This window comes from Oryx dammah, unplaced genomic scaffold, assembly GCF_014754425.2.
Source record: "Oryx dammah isolate SB20612 unplaced genomic scaffold, SCBI_Odam_1.1 HiC_scaffold_22, whole genome shotgun sequence".
In the NCBI taxonomy this organism is placed as follows: Eukaryota; Metazoa; Chordata; class Mammalia; order Artiodactyla; family Bovidae; genus Oryx; species Oryx dammah.
Window position 1 is genome coordinate 4,721,115 of NW_024070206.1, and position 27,983 is coordinate 4,749,097.

At 46.3% G+C, this 27,983-nt stretch overlaps 1 protein-coding gene across 4 annotated transcripts in view; it reads right to left on the reverse strand.

The window, feature by feature from the left end:
* NEDD4L (NEDD4 like E3 ubiquitin protein ligase) overlaps window positions 1-27,983 on the reverse strand; it is a 370,199-nt gene that overhangs the window by 244,040 nt on the left and 98,176 nt on the right. For all 4 annotated transcript variants that reach the window (XM_040264312.1, XM_040264311.1, XM_040264310.1 and 1 more), the window contains exon 2: window positions 5,362-5,435. In XM_040264312.1, the coding sequence (XP_040120246.1) occupies window positions 5,362-5,435 (74 nt within the window). The remainder of the gene's footprint in view (window positions 1-5,361; window positions 5,436-27,983) is intronic.

Genomic DNA, 27,983 nt, shown 5'->3' on the forward strand with positions numbered 1-27,983 from the left:
CATCAGAGTCCCAGGCAGGCTCCCTCCACTGGTCTACACGGACCCTTCGTGAAAATTACAAAAAGTACCTGCTCTGAGTGGCAGAACTGGGGGGTGAGGGCGAGGCCTGATGAACTAATAGCACTTCTGAGAATGAGAAAGGGGACCCTTCCTGGAGGAACCCCAGGCCAACCTGCACCACTGCTACCATCATTAGACTCTACTACTGAAGTCAAGCCAAGCCAACTGCCCTGTGCAAGATCTCTGGGCTTATTAACAAGAATAAGAGCTACAGCCTCTGTGCTAAGGGATGGGGGAGGGGAAAACTGGCAGAGCCAGGATGGCCCAGGGACCAGAGTCGTTTCCTCCTCTTGGGCTGGGGAGCCTGGCAGAGAGATGGGAGAATGGCCCCAGGAAGGATGTGAGCAGACCCCAGGCAGAGGGGAAACACCCGCCAAGGCAAAAGACGCAGCAGCTTTCAGGCATTTAGAGGATTGTGGGCTTTCCATGAAGGGGCAGGAAAAGGAGGGGAGGGCAGAGGTGAGGTCACTGTTTACTCCTTCTTGAGAATCCACGTGCTGGTACGCTGTAAGGCAGGGGTAGTCAAAAATAAGTAAAAATAAACCCTCGCTGTCAGAAGTTAAAAATGTAGTCTGGGAGAAAGAAACCGTTATAAAATGACGGGGCGATGCACACAGCAGCCCCTCCAGGTCACAGGGCCTATGGAAGGGTGTGACCCGCTAGGGGACTGGGGGGACCGCAGGAGGTGACCACCAGCTGGGAGGCTGGCAAGGTCGGGGGGCCCGTGGAGGGAAAGGCAGGCGGCGGCCCGGGCGGACCCGAGCTGGCAGCAAGCTGACCGGTGAGGGCCTGGCGCACCGCCTTACCAAGGGACCGAAACCGCCACCTTAACAGGAAGCTGGGTTTTCATCCCACAGGTGAAGGCGGATCAGACCACATGGGAAGAGTTACCTGTCAGGTCTGCGCCTCAGCTCAAAACGCTCTGCAGCAAGCTGGAGGGCGAGAGGTGTGGAGGTCAGTGAGCCACTTGAGGCAGCAAGCAGCAATAGTCCGCCCAGCGGCATGGCGTCCAGGGAACCTCCCGGAGGGCGGAGTCTCCTTGACCAGGAAACACCGAGCTCGGTCCCACGAAGACCACCCATTTCCAAAACAGAAGCGGGAACCCTCTGGATGCAGTGTTTTCAACATGACTTTACTTCCCTTTTGATGTGTCACTGGCATTTTACACATGGCCTACTTTTTGAAAGAGTCCGATTTTCTTTTGCTCACACTTAGGAAAAAAAAAAAAAGCCTTTCTAAAAGCTCACACGGCATGTTTGTCATAGTGTGGACCCTAAAGACGGGGGGGTCTGTGCCTTGGGTGACCACTGTCTCCATCTGGACCCTGGGTCCTGACGTCCCATTGGATCCAGCACTTGTTCCACACATGGGTGTCCCTGCTGAGATGACAGATGAGAGGTCTGCCCTTCTTCCCCTGAAGGCTGGGCCCAAAAGAAGACATCTTTTTCTACTACAGCCATTCTCCACACAGACCAATGGCTCAGAAGTCCCAGGGGAGCAAGAGCTCAGTTATCATCTTCCAACAAAGGCCCTTTCAATCAAGTGAGACGTTGCTGGACGGAAGCTGCAAAGTGATCCTGTGTCCTTGGCGCTGGATTGGGAGGATTTCAGGTGCAGCTGCGTTGGCCACCCAAGCCCGGAGGCAGGTCCAGGCACTGGTCCTCAGGGCTGCAGCCTCAAGCAGCCTCCGAGGGGCCGGAAGCCCACCCGGCAGGGCACTAGTCGCCCCCAACAGCATCACCTACTCCGACCAACACACCCACCCCTCCCCCCACCCACCATGACCCCCATCCTCAGGCCAAGTGACCCAGACAGCCTCCTGTGACTCCAGACTATAAATCCAAATCCCAACACGTCTAATCCTGTATCATTTCGATCATGTCCAAGTTTCCAACAATGCCACTGATGAAAACTGTCTTTCCTCCTCCATCCATCAGGGCTCGCAGCTCCTACCCAGCCCTCCTTCTGTGAAGGGAGAACTGGAGTCGTACAAGGAAGAGCTCCCCAACCTCCCAGATGTAATGCCTGATGGTCTGAGGTGGACTGATGTATGTACTGCTGCTAATAATAGAGATAAAGTGAACAATTAATGCAATGTACTTGGATCATCCCCCTAACCATCCCCCTCATGGTCTCCCTCCATCCATGGAAAAACTTCCACGATACTGGTCCCTGATGTCAAAAATGCTGGGGTCAGTTGCTGTGAGGTGCAGAGGTGGAGGGGACATTCATTGACAGGGGTTGGGGGAAAGGGGGCCTGCTGGGTTGTGGTTCAGGATGACAAGGAGAAAAGGGTCTCACTCCGGGGAGTGAGAAGCACAGAAGACTCTGCAACAATCAGCCAGGCTCGCGCCCTGCCGCCCTTAGGACACATGACCGCTACCGGTGGACCAGAGTCACCCTGAGGTTCTGTCCGACCCCAGGAAACTGCCCCCCTTACTCCCTGCTTTCTGCTAATGTACCGGAGGTGACTTCAAACGAGGTGCTCCAGATAACGTGGAAAACCCTTCAGGTCACCGGGCAAATGACACGGCGCGAGCCGGCGCCCTTCTCCTGGGAGAGGCCAGTGTGGGGCGGCCCCGCTCGGTCCCCCGGCCCTCCCAGGGCCACCGCTCGCCGGCAAACGGGTCTTTGGAGGACGGTGGCACCTGGGAGAGGAGGAGAGGGGAGGAGGGCAGGCAGGTATGTGCGGAATTCACGGCACTGAGACAGCGAAGGGCAGAGCCAGACTCGGAGCTTCTGACTCATTTTCTGGAACCCAGTCCGTGAAGCCGCGACACTACTTCTTTCCACTGAACGTCTTGAGGCATTATCTGTAACTCCTCTCTAATCTGTCTCCGAGAAATGATCCCTTCTCTTCTCATATAAATGATAATTTAAGACTCAGCTCTGCTTGGCTCTTATAAGATTTGGAGCTCAATTCTGCTCCAATTTTAACCTCAGATCTTCTGAACAGGCTGAAAAACATAATCTGAATCCATTTCAATCTTTTTTTTTATGAAGAATTTTGGATAAAACAAAACGAAAATGAATTTAAGGAAAAGTGACTGAAATTTTCCAAATCCAGCCTCTTCCTTCCAAACCTTAACATTGATGCAGAGTCAGCGAGAACGATAGGCTTTTTTTTTTTTTTTTTTTGACATAAAACACAATCTACTACTCAGTGTGCAAATGTGGAACGTGAAAAACCAACTGGCCCAGTTCTGTTCTTGGTGCTGGTGCCTGTTAAGTAGTAGAAGAAAGATGCTAAAAAGTAAGAAGCCTCTGTCTCCAATAAACGTCTCGTTTAGTAAGAGGAAAGTGAAACGTTAGAGCATTGGTTCAGGCACGTGGTAAGCTGCTCAGGGGGCTTCGCAGTCAAATGAAAAAGAAGCTGCAGGTGAGATGCGTCTCCCCGCCCAGCACCTGGAGCTCAGGCTGGCAGCAGCGCCCCAGAGCGTGTTGTTTCCCGGTGAGATGACTTAGAAAGCTAACCCTCAGTCAGCCATTTGGGCACACTGAAGCATGAGAGATTTTTTAAAAATATTTCCCCATATTGAACGTGCATCAGTTTTATTTATTTATAGGCGATACTGCAGCATCAGTTTCAGGGCCCCACAATAAAGCAAATATCATCATACACTGAACCCACAAACTCAGGCTTCCCATGACGTATCACATAGTTACTTTTAGTCTATTAGATGTGCAATAGTTATAAATAGTCCACATATTAGTTATTTATAGTCTGTTGGATGTGCAACAGCACTCTTTTTTTTTAAAGTGTAAGTACCTTAATTAAAAAATACGTTCTTGCTTAAAAAGTAATGTCAACCATCGTCTGACAGCACAGTTGCCACAAACCTTCCATTTGTTTTAAAAAAAACAAACAGTACTCTGGGAAGTGCAATAAAGTGAGATATATCAGGATTTCTTGATGGTCATTTCGCCAGGTGCAAGTCATTAGTAACTTAGTGATTTCTTTGCTAAATAAAACTCAAAGCAGGCATGGTGTGACTTCCCTGGGGATCAGGTGGCTAAGCTCCAAGCTCCCAGTGCGGGCGCCCCGGGTTCAATCCATGTTCAGGGAACTAGATTCCACATGCCACAATTTAAAGAGTTCTCACGCCGCAACTAAAGGCCCCACACGCTGCAACTGAAAAAAGATCCTGCATTCCGCAATTAAGACCCAGAGCAGCCTAATAAACAAGTAAGTATTGGATGAAAAAAAGCAGGCCTGGTAACAGGACAGCATATAGAAGAGGTCTGACCAATGGCAGTCAGGGGCATCAGTGAGGTGTGGGAGGACGAGCTGAGCTGGACAGAATGAGCCTCGTCACGCAGCGTCTCCAGGGTCACGCTGAGGCCCTGAGGCCCAAGCATCACCACGGGCCACCGTCCTGGGGACACAGACAATGAGCCGGGGTTTCGACGAGGTGATGCTAGCGGCCAGCATGGCCCTCATGGTTCAACCCCATGGGGTCCCCAACATGAAGAGGGTGTCCTGAGAAGGGCCAGCAATCCATTTCAGCACCACTGGCATATGTGGTAGGCCACTGGCAGCCCTTCAGGATATAAGAATTAACCTTTCCTGTTTCCATTAGACAGGGAAGATAAATTAGATCAACTTCTGCTATAACCTTTAGGCCAAAAGTTCAAAAGGGCTTTCTTCTCTGAAATCTGGTCCAAATTCTAGCTCCCAGCAGCTCTAATCCTCACTCTGCTCCCAGGTCTTACAACTTATGGCAACACACTGTCAAGAGTCAATAGGGCTGACTGAAAAATACAGGAATACCAGGTGCAACACCCAGAACTAAAAAGCTGAAACACCCCAAATGATCAGGCTGAAAGTGCTTCTGTAAATACCACAGGAATCACCCAATCTCTTAATTCCAAAATTACACATGTCAAAAAAATACCCAGTTCTCCCAGGAACAAAATGATCCTTTGTTTCCCTCAGCTAGAGCTGATGAAAAAAAAGCACACACACACATCAAGAGGAATATATTAAAGTGAACACAAACATATTCTCAAACTTATTTTCCTGCTGCAGAAAAACAGAAACATCTGAATCTAATTTCCTCATTAAACCCATGGGAAGGCCAAGCCAGCCCAGCTGAGACCAGGGTCTATACCCCTGCAAGAATGTGGACCCTGAACCAGTTGTATCTTCATCGCCTACTCAGTCAGAAACTGGTGGAGGGGGGCAGCAATCTCTGCTTTAAGAAGCCGCCCCCCTCCCTCCAGGTGATTCCCATGGATGCCTGAATTTGAAAAGTTTTTGCTTAAACTCCAGAAACCTGCATAACAACAAAGCAGACATACCTGGCTCCAAAGATGTCCTTCTTGGCAAGATCGATTCCAGAAACAACCTTCACTCTGAGAATACGGGACTCTCCCTGTTGGAGAGGGGGAAAAAATAGATTAAAAAACAGACTTTTGATCCATCATTTTCTTACCCAATACACAAAGTCAATGATTCCTCTTCAGTCTAGTGGTGTGATCTAGAACAAAGCAATGGGTGATCGATCCTTCCTTAGACTAAATTCCAAAGGCAATATTCCTGCTCTGAAATCCTACAACCCTTAGAATATACTGCAAAGACTGAATAAGCAAGTGGATGTCCTACAACCCTCGACATTTACAGCAACCAATTAAGCACAAGTTTAATTCAAACTAGGTCATGCAGATCAATTATTTCTACCATTGATAGGACATACTTCCCAGCTGTAGCAGGAACACAGCCGCACACATGAACCCACTGAGATGAATGCCCAAGTGCAACAAGATACCATAAATTTCATAAATAATTCCTCCTTTGAAGTTAATATACATGCATGTGAGGGCTAAGAGAGGAATTTCACATGGTACAAATCTCTTCTCAAAATTACAGTTTCAAAATGTCAGTGCTGGCAAGCAAAAATAATGTCTCATGCCAGTAAAAAGAAAGAAAAAGGATCATCCCAAATGGAAATGACCCCAGACCATCTCAGAAGCCATTCATTCATTCATCTACCTGCTTATCCATTCATTCCAAGGTTTTCTAAGCAGCTCTAAGGCAGTGGGCATTGAGCCTGGGCTTGAACATGCTGGTGGCCTATTGAGAGGGATGAGCACAGCGAGAGCACAGGGCCATGTGGTGGGGCCACGATGGGAGAAGGGCAAGTCTGCAGCTAAGACATTCGGGACAGATGGGATGGCTTACAGGGAGCCGAAGACGAAAGCCAGGGTAACCCTCACGTTTCCAGTTTCGGTCACTAAGTCTTAACAGAGGATACCAGGTGCCATATGAAACAACCAGATGGCGGGGTGGTGGGGGGGGGATGACTAAATAGATAAATAGGAGAGACACTTAGTCTTGGCTAGATACTTGGGAGTTTTCAGAGTAGAGTTGGCAGGTAGAGCTCAAGATGTGTGAGAAGTTATCCAAGAAGAGTGAGAACGAAAAATAGCTCTGGATGGAGCCCTTGGGGACCCACGTGCAGGGGGGCTAGAGAAAAGTAATACGAAATTTGTCTGCCTAATGTGTTTAGAGAAGACATAGGTGAGGGAAAGAAACCCTTGAGTGACCTGTAGGTTCTGTCATGCCAAAGGAGATGAAGGCAGGGTGAAATAAAATATGGGAAAAGGGTGCTGAACCCTCGTCCACTAGCCGCTCAGATCAAGGACACATACATGCAATCGCACACGTTTGAGAACCTTTCCTTTCCAGGTTTCTTCACCCCTCCAACCATCTACTCCAAGCAGAAGGCTGCTGCTGCTACTGCTACTAAGTCACTTTAGTCGTGTCCGACTCTGTGTGACCCCACAGACGGCAGCCCACCAGGCTCCTCTGTCCCTGGGATTCTCCAGGCAAGAACACTGGAGTGGGTTGCCATTTCCTTCTCCAATGCATGAAAGTGAAGTTGCTCAGTCATGTCTGACTCTGAGCGACCCCATGGACTGCAGCCTACCAACCTCCTCCATCCATGGGATTTTCCAGGCAAGAGTACTGGAGTGGGGTGCCATTGCCTTCTCCGAAGCAGAAGGCTGCTCACATGCAAACACAAGGGACACAAACATGTGTGTCTCTTATTCCCTTTCCAATGAGGCCTGCATTCAAGTCTGACAGGATTTAATGTTTTCCAGCCTTCATGAAGGGGTTCCCTGGTGGCTCAGAGGCAAAGCGTCTGCCTGTAATGCGGAAGACCTGGGTTCAATCCATGGGTCAGGAAGATCCCCTGGAGGAGGAACCCCCTCCAGTATTCTTGCCTGGAAAATTCCATGGACGGAGGAGCCTGGTAGGCTACAGTCTGTGGGATCGTCAAGAGTCGGACACGACTGAGCAACATCACTTCACTTCAGCCTTCACGAAAGGATTCAACCAGGTGAGAGATAACTAAAACAGGGCCATACTACCGGACCTACTAAATCTCCCAAGGTTACACAGCCTTCTCTTGGTCCTTGAAGCAGGTGCTAAGCACGCTTCCCTTTCTCTTACACACTCAGCTCACCACCAATCATCAGGGATTCCTTCTTAGCATGTTCTCTAGGCTAAGGCTTTCCATTTCTCACAGCAAGCTGTACCCGTAGCCATCATTTGATAGGTCCTCTGGCCAGCTCAGATGGTAAAGAATCTGCCTGCAGTGTGAAGAGATCCAGGTTTGATCCTTGGCTTGGGAAGATCTGCTGAAGAAGGGAATGGCTACCCACTCCAGTATTCTTGGGGCTTCCCTGGTGGCTCACACAGTAAATAAAGAATCTGCCTGGAATGTGGAAGACCTGGGTTCAATCCCTGGGTTTGGAAGATTCCCTAGAGGAGGGCATGACAACCCACCTCAGTATTCCTGCCTGGAGAATTCCATGGACAGAAGAGCCTGGCCAGTTACAGTCCACGGGGTTACAAAAAGTTGGACATGATTAAGCAATTTTCTTCACTTTCTGGCCTACTCAGCTCAAGTAATGCCACAGTTTAAGTATTTTTTACACGTGGATCAAACTTTGGCAATAAACCTATGGAGAGTTCCTGGTACACCTGGGAAGAGTTTATGACCCACTTACGAATGCCTATGGGCTTCCCAGGTGGCTCAGTGGTAAAGAATCTGCCTGCCAATACATGAGATGTAGGTTCGATCCCTGGGTCAGGAAGATCCCCTGGAGAAGAAAATGGTAACCCACGGCAGTACTCTTACCTGGAAAATCCCATGGACAGAGGAGCCTAGCACCCTACAGTCCATGGGGTCGCAGAGAGTCAGACATGACTCATGCACACAGAAGTACCCATAGCATACCAACTGAGAACCACAGGTTAAAATGAAATCCTTGTTTGCCAGGCAAAGAGGTTAAGACTTTACTTGGGGGAATAAAGAACCATTCAGAAGAAGAAATGAGGACAAGGAGATGAACATATTTTTTCTATCACCTTGCCTCCCCCATCTCAACTCTGCCATCCTCTACCAATAATAGATCCTGCAAATCAGCAATTCTCCCCAACACTACTGTGCACAGGGGGGATGTCAGCTGGAACCCCCAGAGGATGGATACCATTAAAGGAAAGCGCTTCATCTCCAGGCCGGTCCTGCCTGCTGGCTGAAGCAGATGTGTGATGTAGCAGCAGGAGGGTGAAATGACCTGTGAGGAGGGGGGAGGAGGAGGAAGGGTCTGCAAAGCAGTGACTCCTTCCAAAGACCAGCTCAGAGCAGCTCACCTAGTTATGCACCCGTGGCTGATGTGGGGCAATAAAGAAGGGACAGCGTGATGGAAACCAAGACCCAGTCAGTCACAGGCACAGAGGAGAAGACAAGGGTTCTGGTTAGAAATCCCCTGTGGCACATCCTCTGGGGTTTTGGAAAATCCTGAACAGAGTCTTGGACTTTCCATCAACTCCATAGGGGGCTCAATGGAACCTTGACTGGGTTCTAAGTGCCCTTGGGTTTAACATTGGGTGGATGTTCTTACATTGGACAGACCTGCTCTGCAAAAACATACATTTTAAAAATCAGAGAACATTTCTACAAATAAATGAATAAAAATAAGCTTAAATTAAGGGATACTTAGAATTTTTTATGAAAACTGAGGTATTCATTCAGTAAGCATGAACAACTGTTCTAAGATTTAGGGATTCAGCCATGCAGACAGACCGAACCTCTACCCTACCCTGCCCACATTTCAGTGCTGAGAGTGTGCTCAACCACATGGAGAAACAAATTCAGAGGCTCTGAACACATTAAACTTTTGTACACACACTGATTCAGTAAACAAATTCTCACCTAGGAATCAATCCTAAGAAAATAAACACAGAAACGTGTACCAAAATCCCAAAAACACTAGATAAGAGCCATCAAAGCATTTATGTAAAAGACACAAAAGTAGACATTTAAATATTCATGGCAATTCCATGCAGTGGGCTATAGTACTGTCATTAAAAATGTGTGCACTCTGTCAGGATCTTCATTCATCCCACAAGTATGTATTAAGCAGCCATAGCGGCCAGACTCATTACCTCCGGATAGAGATGGGAGCAAAATGAAGCTCCCCCCACTTAAAGGAACCCACAGTCTAGCAAACAGAGAGGTGGGGTACAAGCAAATCCAAACAAACAGCCAGATGATTTCTGATGGTGGTGACTGCTCGACTACAACAGCACAGGTAAAAAAAAAAAGCAACCCCATGGAGGGAAGGAGGGAGGGAGGAGGTCTATGACTGGTAGCTGGAGAGGTGACATCTGAGCTGAAAGCTGAAGACAGCAGGTGGTGGGCTGTGGGGGACTCGGGCAGAGATGCTGGCAGCTCCCATCGCCTCAGAGGACAAGTCCAAGGGGAGAGGCTGCGGGGGCGGGGGCAGCACGGCCGGTGGGGTCAGAGTGTGGCGGGCCAGCCTCGTGGGGGGTGGGGGGCATAACTGCAACCATCTTTGGAAAGTTTCAAGCAGGACAGTAACAACATTTGACTTCAGTTTTTTAAAGATCCCTTCAGTTGCTGGGGGCCCAAGACCAGGAGCAGGGAGACCAATTATGAGGAGATCTGGAAAGAGAGGGCGGGGTTTCATATACCGTGGAGATGGGGAGGGGACCAGACTTTGCCCACAAAATCATGTTCAAAATAAACTTTTTTTTTTTTTTAAGAAAGTTACAAAACGGTTTACACAACTGAGTTAGAGACCAGCACGTATTTGAACACGCTGTCTCCCCTTTCGTCTAGGACTGGCAAACAGACTACATTTCCCAGCACACCTTGCAGTTGGGTGCGGTCATGTGACTAAGTTCTGGCCAATGAGACGTGGGCAGAAATGACGGCTGCATTTTCCAGACAAGGTCGGTAAGACCCTCCCACTCACCCACCTCCAATCTCGTCCCCCTTCCTCTGCCCAACAGAAAATTTTGAAAGCCAAGAAGGGGGCGACTCTCCTGCCTCACTCTGCCCCTTGCACTTTCACCTGCTGACCCTTCCCAGGCAGTGAAGCGCAGTCTTGCATAGCTTAGTCTCACTGAAAGCTGCAGGTTGCTTTAGCAGTTAGCCTGCCCTCACAATACAGTTGCATTTTAAAATAAATATCAACTATATATACAGGCACCCGCAAAACCCTAGAAAGGGTGATGATAAGAATGATCATCTCTGGATAATGGATAACTTCTTTTTGCTTATTTGCATTTTTTGCCTTTTGAAACATTAAATATTTTTGTTTGGAAACTACATTTTTGTAGAAGCTTCAGAAAATACAAAAGGGGGAAGAACAGAAAATTTAAAATCACAGGCTTAGGAATACAGGTTTCCATATTTCTGAAATGAAGAAACCTTTTGTCCCAAGAAAACACAGCTACATGTTGTATTTTAGCTAACTTGCAAAGGCATAGAGGTGTCTATTTGGAGGAAATGAAAAGAGTTCTCATGTAATATGGAATCTACAGCTGGGAGATAAAAGGGGAGAGGGCCTTTATTGAGCGCTTCCTATTTACAAGCTGTGGTTGCAGGAAATTTCACTTCGCCCTGAAGGTTAAGAGCAGGAAAGCAGGAAAGAAAATGCTACTCTTAAAAAAAGTAGTTTTTTACACACGGGTTTCAGACATTCAGTAAAAACTTATCTTTGCTTCCTTTCAATAACAAGGTTGCACACAGATAAGCAGCCATCACCACTCTGCAAGGAAACACATGACCAGGTATATGACTCATTTATCAGATGCAGTGGACCCCACGCTGAGCAGCTACACTCTCTGAAGCATTTTATTACTTTCATAAAATCTATGCGTGACATTTTAGTCCCTGGTTATGACTCCCCAGAATCAAATATTTAACTAAGGTGGATTATGACAATGAAAATATTATCTGGATATGGATTGTGTAAGGCCAGATAACCCAGACTCTCCCATGACTTTGAGGGTTCCCCCCATTCTATTAACAACTGTCCTGCATTGTTATTTGGTAACAAGGATGATTCTCTGCACTTGACGTGTATTTTTCCTTCCCACTTAATTTTCTAATTCTTCACCAATACATTAAACAAGATAAGGTGCTCAAAACATAAAATGGATGGTATTCTGAAGTCTCATTTTGTAAGTCAGTTGTTTACAATTCAGTTCAGTTCAGTCGCTCAGTCATGTCCAACTCTTTGCGACCCCATGAAGCACAGCACATCAGGCCTCCCTGCCCATCTCCAACTCCCAGAGTTTACCCAAACTTATGTCCATTGAGTCAGTGATGCCATCCAACCATCTCATCCTCTGTCATCCCTTTCTCCTCCTGCCCTCAATCTTTCCCAGCATCAGGGTCTTTTTCCAATGAGTCAGCTCTTCGCATCAGGTGGCCAAAGTACTAGAGTTTCAGCTTCAGCATCAGTCCTTCCAATGAACACTCAGGACGGATCTCCTTTAGGATGGACTGGTTGGATCTCCTTGCAGTCCAAGGGACTCACAAGAGTCTTCTCCAACACCACGGTTCAAAAGCATCAGTTCTTCAGGGCTCAGTTTTCTTTATGGTCCAACTCTCACATTCAAACAGGACCGCTGGAAAAACCATAGCTTTGACTAGAAGGACCTTTGTCGGCAAAGTAATGTCTCTGCTTTTGAATATGCTGTTTAGGTTGGTCATAACTTTCCTTCCAAGGAGTAAGCGTCTTTTAATTTCATGGCTGCAGTCACCATCTACAGTGATTTTGGAGCCAAAAAAACAACAACAACAACTCAGCCACTGTTTCCACTGTCTCTCCATCTATTTGCCATGAACAACTCAGTAGCCTGCTCATATAAACTATGTGTAAGTGGTGACCAGATTCCCATGCCCACCCATAAACCTCTTAAATACATCATCTATCAAAGTGGTTCCTTTGGTAAAAATAAATCTCAAGTCCAACTCAACACAAGACACTAGAATTGATCTTTTCTCCTATGAATCTGCCTTGAGAAGGTGAACTTTAATACTTTATTTCCTATTTTATTCCCAATTCTTAACAATGGCAAACAATTCCCACCCCAAAAAGGTGGTATCTCGGTTTCAAAATAGTGGTCTTAGTCCACAGAGATCCACTGTGACCCCACGTATCATACACACCAGCTGTCCATGTGGACAAGGAAGTCTGGCGCCAGTGTACCTCTTGATTGTTCTCTCCTAAATTAATTTATGTCTTTACCTTCCATATTCTACAGTATATTTGTAGTTCTAGTTATTATTAACACTTGCAGTAAACACTCTAGATTAAAAGAGATAATTGATAATTTTGTACCGCTCAAGTATCTAAGTTATATATACATCAACAAACTTTAGTTGCCTTAAAAAATAAGACAACATGTGGGAAGTGTCCACATAGTGCCTGATACCTGGAAGATACCGTTAATCTCTCCATTTCCACCTGGCTCTTGCCCCAACTAGGAGCCAAGATCCTGTACCGTATATTTTTGGAAATCTGCACCAGCCCATCACCCCACATTCTCATCATCGCCAACTCTTGCTATATCCTGTCCTCTCTACCTCCTTTCTACCCCAATTCCTGTCCCCTAAACCTATTCCCCTATTTACTCTCTTGAGGGGTTCCCTGATCTCACAACGCTGGTAACTTTTCTCTCTCTCTCCCTGTGCGCTCTCCACTTTGACCTAATGACAAACTCAACAAAAAAAAGACGTGCCGGGTGATTCATCTTCAAGGCATTTTGCTAGCAGAAAGGAGGCTCACAAAACTGAGAAGACAATCTTCTCTGCTGCTCAGGGCCCAGCAGTCAACTGTGGGGGTTAGACACACACGCACCTGAATACGCCTAGAATACAGGGCTGGCACAGAGGCGAGAGACATGTGTGATGAGAACAAAGATAGAGGATGGAAAACAAGAGCAGCTCAGCACCAAGACTACACGTCCAGCTCAAGCTCACATGATAAAGATGACAGCAAACAGCCCTGACCCACAAGACTATCTGCGGTAGCTGTTCCCCGGCGTCACCCCGATACATAACATATGGAACGAGCACAAGTCCCAAGGATATCAGTTGTGGAAAAAGCTGCAGAAACACTGGATCCTGCACAATCTCAGTTTTTCAACTTTTACTAGATTACAGCCATTCTTCTACCCAACAAATGGGAAGAAGTGAAAAGGATGGCCCTCCAGAGCAGCAGCAATTTGAACACACAAGGTGACTGACTTTCAGAAATGATGTTGTATGGCTTTAAAATAGGTCCACAAACTCTTGAAATTCCTTGAAGAAGGAGGGCTTCATTTCTCTCCCTGGCAAGGGGTTGGACTTAGCCACGTCTTTCTAATAAGACTATGGGGGAGATAATAGTGTGTAACTTTGAAGACTGTGTCATAAAAAGCACTGTGGCTCACTCTCTCTCTGAGATCATTCATTCAGGGGAAACCAGACACTGCCATGCGGTGAGGACCCTCAAGAAGCCTGAGAGGAGAGGAGAGGTCCCTGCAGGGAGAAGAGGAGGGCTCCTGCCGACAGCCACATGGATGAACCTTCTTGGAAGGGGTCCTCCAGCCTCAGTTAAGCCCTGTGATGACAGCCCTCCTGGCTGACATCGTGACCGCAACCTCATGACAGATCTTATATGCCAGCAAGGCATGAGTCAGAGGCACCCAGCTTAGCCATTTTTGATCTCTGGATGCACAGAAACTATGAACTAATAATGCTTATTGTTTTAAGATGCTAAATTTGGGGATAATCTGTTACACAGCAATAGAGAATTAACACATAGGGAGAATCCCATGCAACAATGGGATTTATCTAATTTATCTAATTTGGCTAATTTATCTCCTTGCTAAACTGAGATTTTCCAGTAATTGGGACAATGTCTCAATAGAAGAGAAAGAAGTAAAGGCTACTGCCATGAGTCATAAATCACTGTTGCCTTTTTTTTTCTTGTTAGACAGTCATATTCTCAACCAAACTTCATGGCTGCACTGTCTAATATGGCTGCCACTAGCTATAAAAAGCTATTTTAAGTGTAATTAAAATCAGTTAGAATCCAGTTTCTTGGCGACACCAACCACACTTTAAGTGCTCGACAGTCCCATATGTCTAGTGGCGACTGTACTGGACAGCACAGAGAACGTTTCCATAATCACAGAAAGTTCTACGGGATGGGGCTGCTCTCAGGGCACCAAGAGAGGGCAAGAAGGGAGCAGCGTCTGAGAAATGTCCTGCGACAGGGAAGACAGGAAAGAAGGGTGGGACGGAGGGAGGGGCCGCTCTTCTCACCCTAATCACAACTTAGAACACAGCAGAAGAGGTGAATTATGGGACGCAGCTGTCCGGAAATGAGAGAGGCATGGTGGCCATCACAGTTCCAGGGTCAAGATCTCTATTGAAAGATGAAAGGCCAGCATGCAAATTACACGCTTATCAGTTAAGAGCCATGAAGACCGATACAGCGAATACTATGGAGCACTAGCACGGTCTTTCCGCACCGAGACATTTAAAAAATCATCACATACGTAGAGGCATAGCAGCGATGGTGATTTCACAGCCAGTGTGATGAAGATCTGGGAGTTTCAGCTGATGAGGCCAGAATCATAGCAAGGTTGCAAGTCTTGCAAAATAGTCACAGAAAATGCATTTGGGAGGCAAGAAAAGAGGTAGAACTTCAACAGGGCTTCTCGGTCCCTTTAAGGGAATTATGGACACCCTGGAACACAGAGACAAAAGGCTGGTTGGGACTGAAAACAGTGGGTGGAGTCGGGGTGGCCGACCACCCTAGAGGGAGCCATTCAGGCCCCAAGGATGCCCTGCAGGCAAAGGAGATGGCAAGCCCATGGGAGGAAAGTCTGGAAACAGTTACATTTGGGCAGACTGGCTGCAACCATATCCCTGCTCCAGAAAAGCAACGTTGTCACAGGAGACAAATTTCACTAGAACTACATTCGAGCACGCATACAATTTCTGTCACTTCTTCAAGCCAGTTCTGCATGGCTTGATAAATGCAGGTCTGTCTCATACCCTCCTTTCCATCCCCCTCACCAAATGCTGTTTTGACTATTATGCCCTTAAAAGTGCCAGCATTACATTTTTTTCATTCAGGGACAGCACTGGATGTCTGTGACTTCTAGCATTTCCAGTGGTCACCCCAAGTTCCTTTATAGTCATCACTATTGCACATCGTTTCACCTAGAAAATCCATCCTGAAGAAGAGATGAGGGAGCAGATGGCCTCAGGGGTCACTGCCAGGCTGAGGAGTTGGCAGCAGTGGGCAGCAGCCAAGGTCAGGGACAGGCCTAGTGACGTGCATTTCCATGGGCCTCCTAGCTAGCATGACTCAAATGCACGCCTCAGCAAGAATGCAAACTTGTGGATAGGTTTTTACACTGGCTCTCAGTTAGAAATGTTAAATCCTCAAATGCCAAGAATCCACAGTAATTCAGTGATGACGGGGCGGGGGGAGGCGAGGAAGGTACCCGTGAACAGCATCCAAGGGATGAAGGTGCTGGCGAGAGTCCCTCTTAAAGGGTGCAGTCACTCGCCTCCACTAATTAAAAATTCTCTTTTTACCAGAGACATTTGGTAAAACTCCATGTAAAAGGTCTTCAAAGAATCCAGTTATCAATGGTCTTTTTGTTCCAAACTTAATCATAAGACAGGAAACATTTTTAAATTCCTTCCAGATTGCTAAGAGAAGAATTATCTTGTGTTTCTAGTTCTAAAAATGATAATAAACAATTGCACTTTGTTGAAAGCCAAAACTCATAGCTCCAAATCTAAAATTATATATATATATAATATACATATTTGTATTAAAAAAAAAAAGAAGAAAGCTGAGTGCCGAAGAATTGATGCTTTTGAACCGTGGTGTTAGAGAAGACTCTTGAGAGTCCTCTGGACTGCAGGGAGATCAAACCAGTCAATCCTAAAGGAAATCAACCCTGAATATTCACTGGAAGGACTGACGCTGAAGCTCCAATACTTCGGCCACCTGATGTGAAGAACTAACTCATTAGAAGACACCCTGATGCTAGGAAAGATTGAAGGCAGAAGGGGACAACCAAGGATGAGATGGTTGGATGGCATCACAAACTCAATGGACATGAGTTTGAGCTAGCTCCAGGAGATGGTGAAGGACAGGGAAGCCTGGCATGCTGCAGTCCATGGGGTCTCAGAGAGTCAAACATGACTGAGCAACTGAACAACAATACACATATTTTAAAAATAATTCTATACACTTTTTCTGGCTGCACCACACGGCTTGCAAGATCTTAGCTCCCCAATCAGATCTTGAACTTGCGACCTCGGCAGTGAGAGCACGAAGTCCTAACCCGTGGACCACCAGCGAATTCCCTAAAGTTCTCTATTTTTCACGGTAGTCATACCTGACCTCTCACAATAAAGTCTGGATTTCTGCGTGGGGTGTGTAGCTTGGCCAGCAGAAACTGGCAGAAGGTTTGGGTTTCAGGAGGCAGAGACTCCCAAGAGTCCCCAAGAAGACAATCCCCAGGTGAACCCCGTGGCCCCATATCTGACCCTCACCAAATACGATGGGAAGCAGGACTCATGTCAGAGAGCCCAAGAGCTCCCAGCAACCCGACAAGGGCACACGGGAGCAAAGCTGATCTTAAAAAATCCAGTGTTGCCTGTTAGATTTTATTGTGAAAAAATGGCCTGTTGCATGGATTTGAAGACACAGGGCTGGTATCTTGACTCTAATTTGCATCTGTTCAACTTGCTTTGCTGTTGTTCAGTTGTTAAGTCGTGTTCGACTCTTTGAGACCCCATGCACTACAGCGTGCCAGCTTTCCCTGTTGTTCACTAGATCCAGGAGTTTGCTCAAACTCATGTCCATTGAGTCGGTGAGGCCATCCAACCATCTCATCCCCTGTTGCCCCACTTCTCCTCCTGCCTTCAATCTTTCCCAGCATCAGGGTCTTCTCCAATGAGTCAGCTCTTTGCATCAGGTGGCCAAAGCAATAGAGCTTCAGCTTCAGTCCTTACAATGAATATTTAGAGTTGATTTCCTTTAAGACGGACTGGTTTGATCTCCTTTCTTCTCCAGCACCATAGTTTGAAAGCATCAGTTCTTGCCTACAATGAGTCAAGTGACCTCAGAGAGTAATGAGTGTGACCTCAGAACAGGGCTTAGTTTGAAGATCCCAACACGGGTTGCGCTCATCTCTGCAACAGGGTGACCCTGCCACTACCTCTGAAGTACTCAAGCTCCAGGACAGGCCTTCAAAGAGCAGCCCCAAACAGAAACCCCTCTGGGCTTCGATCTCCTGTGCTCCAGATGGCCCATCCCCTGGCTGCCTCCCCAGGCTGCCCTGACCACACACAACTCAGAAGGTTTCCCCTCCATGGCGGGTGACTAGATTCCAGCTCTGACTCATGGAGATAGCACCCGAATCACTGCCACTGGAACTGTGGATGTTCCCAATCTCTTTGGCCACATATTTGTAGATCATTTCTTGGTTTGGTCCCACAAAGACTTTATTTGCCACCAGAAAAATCCTCACAAGGTAGCTATTCCTAATTCCTAGAGAAGTCTGAAGAGTTTAATAAAAATAATTGTCCACTCTTGGGCTACAATTAGAAGCCTTCTTGTGCTAACCCTTCCTGACTACATGGAGTCAGCCTGTCTGTGTTGGAAAACAACTAGGAGACCCAGAGTCCTGAAACAGCGGCATGGTGGTGGCAACAAGGACATCGAGCTCTGCAAACTGGTTCCACCAAGTCCCCATCCCATCATGAGAAACTGAGAGAAACTGCGAGAAACTGCTGGTCATTTCAGAAAGAGACGGGCAAAGTTCCCAGCGTTGAAAGAAGTTATGAATCACATTATAAATTATACAGACTGGGCTGATGGCAGTTTCTCCCTCCACCAGCTCCACCAATTTGCTGCTATTTTTGCTCAGATCTCCTCCTTACTTGTCTTTAGGTGTCAGCTTAAATATCACATTTTCTGAACACGTCCTTCCAGATCTCCAAGACTCGGTAAGTCACCCCTGCAATAAGTTCCCACAGGACCTACATTTCTCCTCTCACCGTTTTGGTTGCTGGCTTTTTAAAATTAGCTATAATAGCCAATGCCAGGAAAGACTGAAGGCAAAAGGAGAATGGGGCAGCAAGAGATGGTTAGATGGCATCACTGACTCAATGGACATGAATATGAGCAAACTCCAGGAGATAGTGGAGGACAGAGGAGCCTGGTGGGCTACAGTCCATGAGGTCACAGAGAGTCGGATATGGCTGAGCAACTGAACCACATCATGGCCAAGGATGGTGCTCTTGCAGAGCAGAGGCTAGACAGATCTTGGGAAGTAACAAGAAGAATGGTCCACAGGCAGCCACCCAAGGCCAGAGAGACATGAGCCACCCTCTCCCCTTGCTCAGGACTGTCCTAGACTCTAGCAAAGAGCTGGGCATCCCTGATGTTTCCAGGGGGAATGAATCAGTGATACTTACCTGAAATTCTAGAGTGAATCACTAAATATTTTCTGGACATTTAGAAAAGAACAACCTCCAGTGGAGGTTTGCTAAGAATATAAGACACATGCACGCTTGTTCCCTTTTCTGAGCAGGCAAAAAGTTCAAGGGCACGCTGCATACTAGCGAACATGGACCTGGCCAGCCTTCAGCCAGAACACTCTGTATTCTTCCAGACAAGATGATGACGGGAAGGTGAACTGAAGCTAAAGTAAGGGTGGGGCTGAGTTGCATCCTGCTGCTAACTCCTATCCAGAGCCTAATCACTGGAAAAGTCTAGGGGGCCCCCCAGGGCTTATGTCAGGGGGCTCTTATGATTAGCTCCACTCTGGGCCACATCATGAGCCAGGAAAATTTGGAGGAGGTTACTGACAGCAGGCTAATGCAATTTGCAGCTGATACACATAGCCAGATGAAAGGTCAGAGGATAGGATCAGAATCCAAAAGATTTCATCAGAATGGGTGACGAGGCCAAAGCTCAAAGGATGGAGTTTTATGGCGGTGAGCGCTGTGTGTGCTTAGCTGCTTAAGTCAATGCAGAGCGCAGGATGGAAGAAACAGGATGGGAGAGCATCACAAGTGCAGCAGAGGGGTCCTGGGGGGTTTATTTTGTCTTCGGCGCAGCATGACTCACCTCGGTGACAGTGTAAACCGCATGCCTTAGTCCAGGTCCTGAGCAGGGAATGTCTGCACCCTGTGCCCTGGGCCACGGTACATGCAAACCCAAAAGGCCTGACTTGGGAGGAAGGTGGTTGCTTAGTTTCTTTTTTTAAGTAAATAGGACAAAATCTATGTGCTAGAGCACTGAACAACCATAAGAATGAGGATACACTCTATGTATAGATTTGAAAATCCAAGATGTGGTCTCACATGAAACGACCAAGTGGAGAACACACAGGGTGATGCCATTCTTTACAGAGAAGGGGACGCATGTGAACGATGTGTTTGTGTCATAAACTCTGCAAGGACATCAGAAAACGGTACCACCGGCTGACTCTGAGGACAGAAATTAGATGGTTAGGGACAGGGGTATAAGGAGAGAAACAGGACAGACACACACATCTTACTGCACGGCCTTCTTTACGCTTTTAATTTAAAACCACTTACATATATTAACAACTCAAAAAATTGTTTTTAAGTACCCAGGATAGTTAATAAATGAACATCATAGGAAGACTTACAAATGTTTAACGACACCCCCTTTAAAAAAAAAAAAAAAGAGCAGATTCTTTCTCAGGAAGGCCGAGGGTTGGCAGAAACCAACTCCTTGTATTATGAGGACAAATCCTGACCCCAGGAGTGAAAGCTGCAGGAAGGCAGATGCTCCTCGATGAGGGAGGAACTTCTGCCCATTAATCCTAGTCAGATACGGAGCAGGGGGCCTCCCAAGGCTGAGAGCTGGCCAGTTAGTGCCAGAGAGAGAGCGAAGACGGGACCGCTGCCAGAAGGACCACCAGGAAGGAAGCAAAGGAAGCAGTTGGTCCCCGGCTTCCCTTCCCAGCTCTGAGACTCGGCTATTTGAGACTGGCATACAGGGGCCCAAAAACTCATCTGAGATTTATGCAAGCTCACACACCACCTGAAGCACGTATATGTATAACTTCTCTAAGACAAAATCCAGGACTAAGAATTACAATCCCGTCCACCTCACAGGGAAACACAAGACTGTTGATATATCTGGACGCGTCCTAACTCAGCCAGACTCAAAACATCATGAATGAAATAACCATTAGAAATGAATGGAGGACTTCCCTGGTGGTCCAGTGCTTAAGAATCACCTTCCAATACAGGGGACCCAGGTTCGGTCCCTGACTGGGGAAGATCCCACAGGCCACGGAGCAACTAAGCGCTTGCACCACAGCTGCTGAGCCTGTGCTCTCAAGCCAGTGCTCCGCAGCTAGAGAGTAGCCCCCACTCGCCACCGCAACTAGAGGGAGCCCAGTGCAGCAAGAAGACCCAGGACAGGCAAAAATAATAAATAAAATTTAAAGAAAAAAGAAAGGAACTAAGAGCATTTGTAAACAGTATCTTTTGGAGGGGGCGGTCCTGTTTGATGTTCTTACTCCACAAAAGATTGATGGTGGCTATGACTGGCTCTATGTGTGATGTTTAAAATCCCTTTATGAAGAATGGCAACACTTCTTCTACAACAGGCTGGTCTCAGAATCATTCCAAGAAGTAAGACAAGGGAAAAGCCAGGTAAGAGGACAGGAGGTCACTGATTCAAGGGGTAGCGAGAGTTAACTTGAATGCTGCAGGAAAAGCTTAACTCAAACAACGAGGAGGAGAAAACTCTCCAGCTGCAAAGGGAGGGTCAAGGCAGATCTCGCCCAGGGAGAAGCTGCCCATAGAACTAGGCTGTCCAGTCTGAAACTCTCTAAGAAGCCACGGGACCCGGTGCCACAAAGTTTGGAGAGCTGCAGGCATCAGCCAAGGGATCCTGGAGGGGTACAAGGTTAATGGCACTTGTGTAACTGTCAGGGCCAAAGGCAATCCCTCCTGCCTCCCTCCCCTTCTAACATCATCTGAGGCTAAAAGCCAGCACCACACGGTGAGGGATACTCACCTGTAATTTACCTATGAGGAATCAGGATACCTGAGATAACACCTTCAGGGTCACTGAAGCTTCACTTTTAAAAGGAGACAAGCATGCTGGCTGAACTGATCTCACGTCAGGCAGAACCATTGCTTCTAATTGCTGGGCTTCCTTAAAATGTGCAAATGTGTGTTATCAGATTTCACATTTCAGCTGAGCCTCATTACCCAGCAATGCCACTTTATTACAAGGACATAACTCATATCAGCAAGTCATTAATGAGATAGCAACTCTGAAAAATGCTATTTCAGAGCTTATCAGAATTGTGCTAAATTATTTTTTCCAGTTTCCTCCTAAAAATACATAAGATTATTTTTAAATCAGTGCTAACTTTGATTTTTTTTTTTAAGATAGCAAAGTCAAGTTCTCTAGCTTTTTCAAACTAAGAAATAATCTCACCTACCACGTGGGTCTGTGCTGCTTCAAAAAGAGAGATAGCGAAGTAATGCCAGAACGAAAATCACAAATGTATGTTACTTCCAACACAGCGCTTTCAAAGGAAAAAGAAAATAAGAAGGTTCAGGAAGCTGTTTTTCAGACAGCTGCAGGAGGCTAGATGGTGTTAGGGTGCTAGTCCTCTGAAACACCATGTGAAATACATTTTAAAATATTTATTCCTTTTACAGTAATATTTTATGAAGTTTGATTACTTTCAAATGGTCCTAATGTGGATTTCACATAATATAGGAGGGAAAAAATTTCAGTATGAAGTTCAAACTTGCTTTCATTTGTTTTTCTACCTTCAAATGTACACATTCATGCCTCTCCCTATATCTGAAGAGCATCGGAAACATAGGCCCTCATAAATATTTGATGGATAGCTGGGTATGGTGAATAATATTTGGTTGGCTGTTACACCGGCAGCAGCTTCTGAACATCTGGCCAACTGCAGCTTCCTGGTTCCCGACTAAGAGCTGGGACTCAGTGGGTGTTAAAAGTTAAGAGGTGTGATTGTCACCTGGTTTAGGCCCTGTGGTTTCAACACACAATCCCCTATTTTCCTCCTCATCCCCAATCCTCGGGCTCAGAAACAGAGTTTTATCTGAGAGCAGCAGAAGGTTCTAATGAATCCATCAAACAAACAGGCCGGGCTCGCTCTACACAGAAGTGAGCGCAGTTTCCATGGAAATGGGTTTACGGCGAGGGCCATGTGTGTACAACGTTTTCATTTTAGGGAACTTTTCTTGGACTTGAAGCCTTTCTTAAGGCCTGTATCTCAGGTCCATTTCTTTCTAACAGTTTTCTTTTTTTTTTTTTTAATTTTTAATTGGATAGTTGCTTTACAATGTTGTGTTAGTTTCTGCTTTACAACAGCATGAATCAGCTATCAGTAGACCTATGTCCCCTCCCTCCCACCCCGTCCCCACCCCACGCCTGTTACACAGCACAGATTTCATTCATCTGATAGATCTATTTCTATTTGACACTATTTCTTTCTATACTTGAAATTAATATTTAATTTTAACACCAAGCACCTTGCACTTGGTTTGACAGTCAATATATCACTCACCTAGAGCCAGACATCCTGGAATGCAAAGTCAAGCAGGCCTGAGGAAGCATCGCTAGGAACAAAGCTAATGGAGGTGATGGAATTCCACTTGAGCTCTTTCAAATTCTAAAAGATGATGCTGTCAAAGTGCTGCACTCAATATGCTAACAAAGTTGGAAAATTCAGCAGTGGCCACAGGACTGGAAAAGGTCAGTTTTCATTCCAATCCCAAAGAAGGGCAATGCCAAAGAATGCTCAAACTACCGCACAATTGCACTCATCTCACATGCTAGTAATGTTCAAAATTCTCCAAGCTAGACTTCAACAGTACGTAAACCATGAACTTTCAGATGTACAAGCTGGATTTAGAAAAGGCAGAGGAACCAAAGATCAAATTGCCAACATCCACTGGATCATGGAAAAAGCAAGAGAGTTCCAAAAAAACATCTATTTCTGCTTTATTGACTATGCCAAAGCCTTTGACTGTATGGATCACAATCAACTGTGAAAAATTCTGAAAGAGATGGGAATACCAGACCACTTGACCTGCCTCTTGAGAAATCTGTATGCAGGTCAAGAAGCAATAGTTAGAACTGGACATGGAACAACAGACTGGATCCAAATTGGGAAAGGAGTACATCAAGGCTTATATTGTCACCCTGCTTATTTAACTTGTATGCAGAGTACATCATGCAAAATGCCGGGCTGGATGAAGCACAAGCTGGAATCAAGATTGCCAGGAGAAATATCAATAACCTCAGATATGCAGATGACACTACCCTTACGGCAGAAAGTGAAGAAGAACTAAAAAGCCTCTTGAGGAAAGTTAAAGAGGAGAGTGAAAAAGCCGGCTTAAAACTCAGCATTCAGAAAACGAAGATCATGGCATCCGGTCCCATCACTTTATGGCATACAGATGGGGAAACAATGGAAACAGTGACAGACTTTATTTTCTTGGGCTCCAAAGTCACTGCAGATGTTGACTGCAGCCATGAAATTAGAAGATGCTTGCTCCTTGGAAGAAAAGCTATGACCAACCTAGACAGCATATTAAAAAGCAGAGACATCACTATGCCGACAAAGGTCCATCTAGTCAAAGCTATGGTCTTTCCAGTAGACAAGACTTTAGTGACTGAACAACTCCCAGTGCAGGGGGCATGGAATTCGATCCCTGGTTGGAGAACTAAGATATACCATGTGCTGGGGTGGGGGGGTGTTTAAAAAAGTGGGGGGCGGGCATTTAAGACAGAGTGTCCCTCTAAGCATTTATCCAGGAAAGGCACTGACTGTGGAGTTCTCTGGGTCTCAGTCATGATGCTCCTTGCAGAGGTGAGGTGTGGGGCTCTGAGAGTCTGAAAGGCGGTGTCTGGGGGGCAGGTTCCGCAGCAGCCGTGATGGGACAGAAGGCGGCACCAGGGCGCCTTCGAAGGGTCCGACCTGGGCTGCACTTTGCAGGGAGTGAGCTAAAGCCACTCTCCTCTTCCCAGTCAGTGAAAAGTTACCCTCAAGGGCAGCCAGCACTTCCACATGCTCTCCAGAACCACCGGTGCCCTTGAGGTTTCCAGCTTTATCTCACCTTTAATGTTTAGTATATTCGCCTAATCATTAAAGAAGGCTTGCAGGTAAGGAATTAATGTCTCTTGGTGAGACTTTCCTCCAGGGGGAGGGTGTTTTACCTTCCTGGGGCATTTGTGAAGTCAGTCACTCAGTCGTGTCCGACTCTTTGTAACCCTGTGGACTGTAGCCCACCAGGCTCCTCTGTCCATGGGATTCTCCAGGCAAGAATACTGGAGTAGGTTACCATTTCCTTCTCCAGGGAATCTTCCCAACCCAGGGACTGAACCCGGGTCTCCTGCATTGCAGGTAGATGTTTTATCCTCTGGGGCATTTTTAAATCTGTGGATTCATCCGGAGTCACAGCAGTTTGACAGGACCTTGAGATTCTTCCACTAGGATTTCAATGCTAACGTGGTTGCCCTAGTTTACTTCTTCCTGGGAGGATTCTGTTCAGACCTCAGGGGTGTGAACTTTCGTGTAGGAGCCACTACATGGGCCTGATAGATTTTCTTAAATGGAGATGTTGGTTTGGGAAAAAAATTTTTAGAAAAATACAGATTTAAAATTTAGGAACAATGTGGAAATTGTGAATTTGTTTTCTTGAAGGAAAAAGAAACGGCAATCTGTAAATGTTTCTCTTAAACTTTATAGTGAGACATGAAACTTTACTGGATGTCGTAATTTATGCAGTTTATCTGGGTAAGTCTCTTTTTTTTTCTTTTATTGAAGCGCAGTTGATTTACAGTGCTGTGCCAATCTCTGTTGTACAACAGAGTGACTCAGTGATATATATACAATAAAAAACTAATTGTATATAGTAATTGTACATTAATATATACATAATGTATATAATGTATATACATTATATATATTATATATACATTATAGTCATATATACATTAAAAAATACTCTTTTCCATTATGGTTTATCTCAGGAGATTAGATATAACTCCCTGTGCTATACAGTAGGACCTTGTTGTTAAATGTAATAGTTCGAATCTACCAACCCTGAATTTCCAGTCCATTTCCAACCTCTCCCACCCTGGGCCTTAAGATTCTTTCTGATGCTAAATACTGAATAGAAGTGTTAGATGATTTTTCGCAAGAAAGATGAGTTTTCTTTTAGACTTTACAACGCTTCATTATTTGCTGGTTAAAAGGAGTCAGTGAGGATTTAAACGTAAATCGAGAGCTTCCCTGGTGGCTCAGATGGTAAAGCATCCGCCTGCAGTGCAGGAAACCCGGGTTGGATCCCTGGGTCGGGAAGATCCCCTGGAGGAGGAAATGGCAACCCACTCCAGTTTGCCTGGAGAATTTCATGGACAGAGAAGCCTGGAAGGCTAACATCCATGGGGTCAAAAGTTCAGTTCAGTCACTCAGTCATGTCCAACTCTTTGCGACCCCATGAATCGCAGCACGCCAGGCCTCCCTGTCCATCACCAACTCCCAGAGTTCACTCAGACTCTTGTCCATCGAGTCGGTGATGCCATCCAGCCATCTCATCCTCTGTCGTCCCCTTCTCCTCCTGCCCCCAATCCTTCCCAGCATCAGAGTCTTTTCCAGTAAGTCAACTCTTCGCATGAGGTGGCCAAAGTATTGGAGTTTCAGCTTTAGCATCATTCCTTCCAAAGAAATCCCAGGACTGATCTCCTTTAGAATGGACTGGTTGGTTCTCCTTGCAGTCCAAGGGACTTGCAAGAGTCTTCTCCAACACCACAGTTCAAAAGCATCAATTCTTCGGCGCTCAGCTTTCTTCACAGTCCAACTTTCACATCCATACATGACTACTGGAAAAACCATAGCCTTGACTAGACGGACCTTTGTTGCCAAAGTAATGTCTCTGCTTTTTAATATGCCATCTAGGTTTGTCATAACTTTCCTTCCAAGGAGTAAGCATCTTTTAATTTCATGGCTGCAATCACCATCTGCAGTGATTTGGGAGCCCAAAAAAATAAAGTCTGCCACTGTTTCCACATCTATTTCCCATGAAGTGATGGGACCAGATGCCATGATCTTCGTTTTCTGAATGTTGAGCTTTAAGCCAACTTTCTCACTCTCCTCTTTCACTTTCATCAAGAGGCTTTTTAGTTCCTCTTCACTTTCTGCCATAAGGGTGGTGTCATCTTCATATTTGAGGTGATTGATATTTCTCCCGGCAATCTTGATTCCAGCTTGTGCTCCATCCAGCCCAGGGTTTCTCATGATGTACTCTGCATAGAAGTTAAATAAGCAGGGTGACAATATACACCCTTGATGGACTTCTTTTCCTATTTGGAACCAGTCTGTTGTTCCATGTCCAGTTCTAACTGTTGCTTCCTGACCCGCATATAGATTTCTCAAGAGGCAGGTCAGGTGGTCTGGTATTCCCATCTCTTTCAGAATTTTCCACAGTTTATTGTGATCCACACAGTCAAAAAGAGTTGGGCAAAACTGAGTGACTAACACTTTCACTTTTCACTTTTACTATGTAAATAGCCAAACTGCAGAGCATTCTGTGTGAAGAGATGGTGCCATTTAATTCTGCAGTCAGTACGTCGTTTTATCTGGTATTTGCCCTGCTGGCTGGTGCCACCGTCCTTTAAGGTTCTGATAAATTTTAACTACTTGTTTGAAACGTTTGATTCTAGTGTTTAGGAGAACATTAAGAGCACCAATTATTCGGCTGATGAGATGCATTTTAGACCTGAGATGGCTAGATGGCTCTGAGTATTTGCTTACTGAGGGGTAGAGGAGGGAGCCACACACAGCTTTATCTTAGATGGGTGCCCAGCATCCCTTCCTTCAGGTAACTGACATTTTGTGAACTGGCCTGCCTGTACCTGCCTGCCGTCACTGCATGGTGCCCAGAGATGGCAGGCGCCAACGCCAAGGGCACTGTTTTCACAAGGGGGGGCCGTGGTTCCGTGGGGTGGGGGTCAGAGTGACTCCCTGTCAGCTGGGCTCTTGCCCTGCCCCCTCCCACTTCCTCCACCAGGTAAATGAGTATAAACACGGACTCCTCCAGCAATGAAACGACTTTGAACTTTGACTCTTGTTAGAGAGCATAGGCCCCACCTCAACCAGGCACAGAGATTGGACTCATCTGCATTTTTAAAAAAACCTCTGCAGGGGACTTCATAACTTTCCTGAGTGTCATTTTCTGGTGACTAACGACCTTGGCTTTGGGGATTCCTTTCTTTGCCAAATGTGCATTCCTCGTGTGCTCTCCCACAATGATTCTGAAAATCATGCCTTTCTGTTCACACCGCGGGAATCGGGGCTGTGGGAAAGGAACTGCTTCTGTCCCAGAGGAAACACAGGAGGGGGAAGCTCTCTGGAAAACTGCTCTGCAGGCTCCCGTCCACCTGGCCCACCTGTTCTCTTCCTCTTTCTCTGCACAGTTCGTTCAGGCTCCACAGCTTTTCCTCCATACATTCTGGTGCTTTTCTGCATC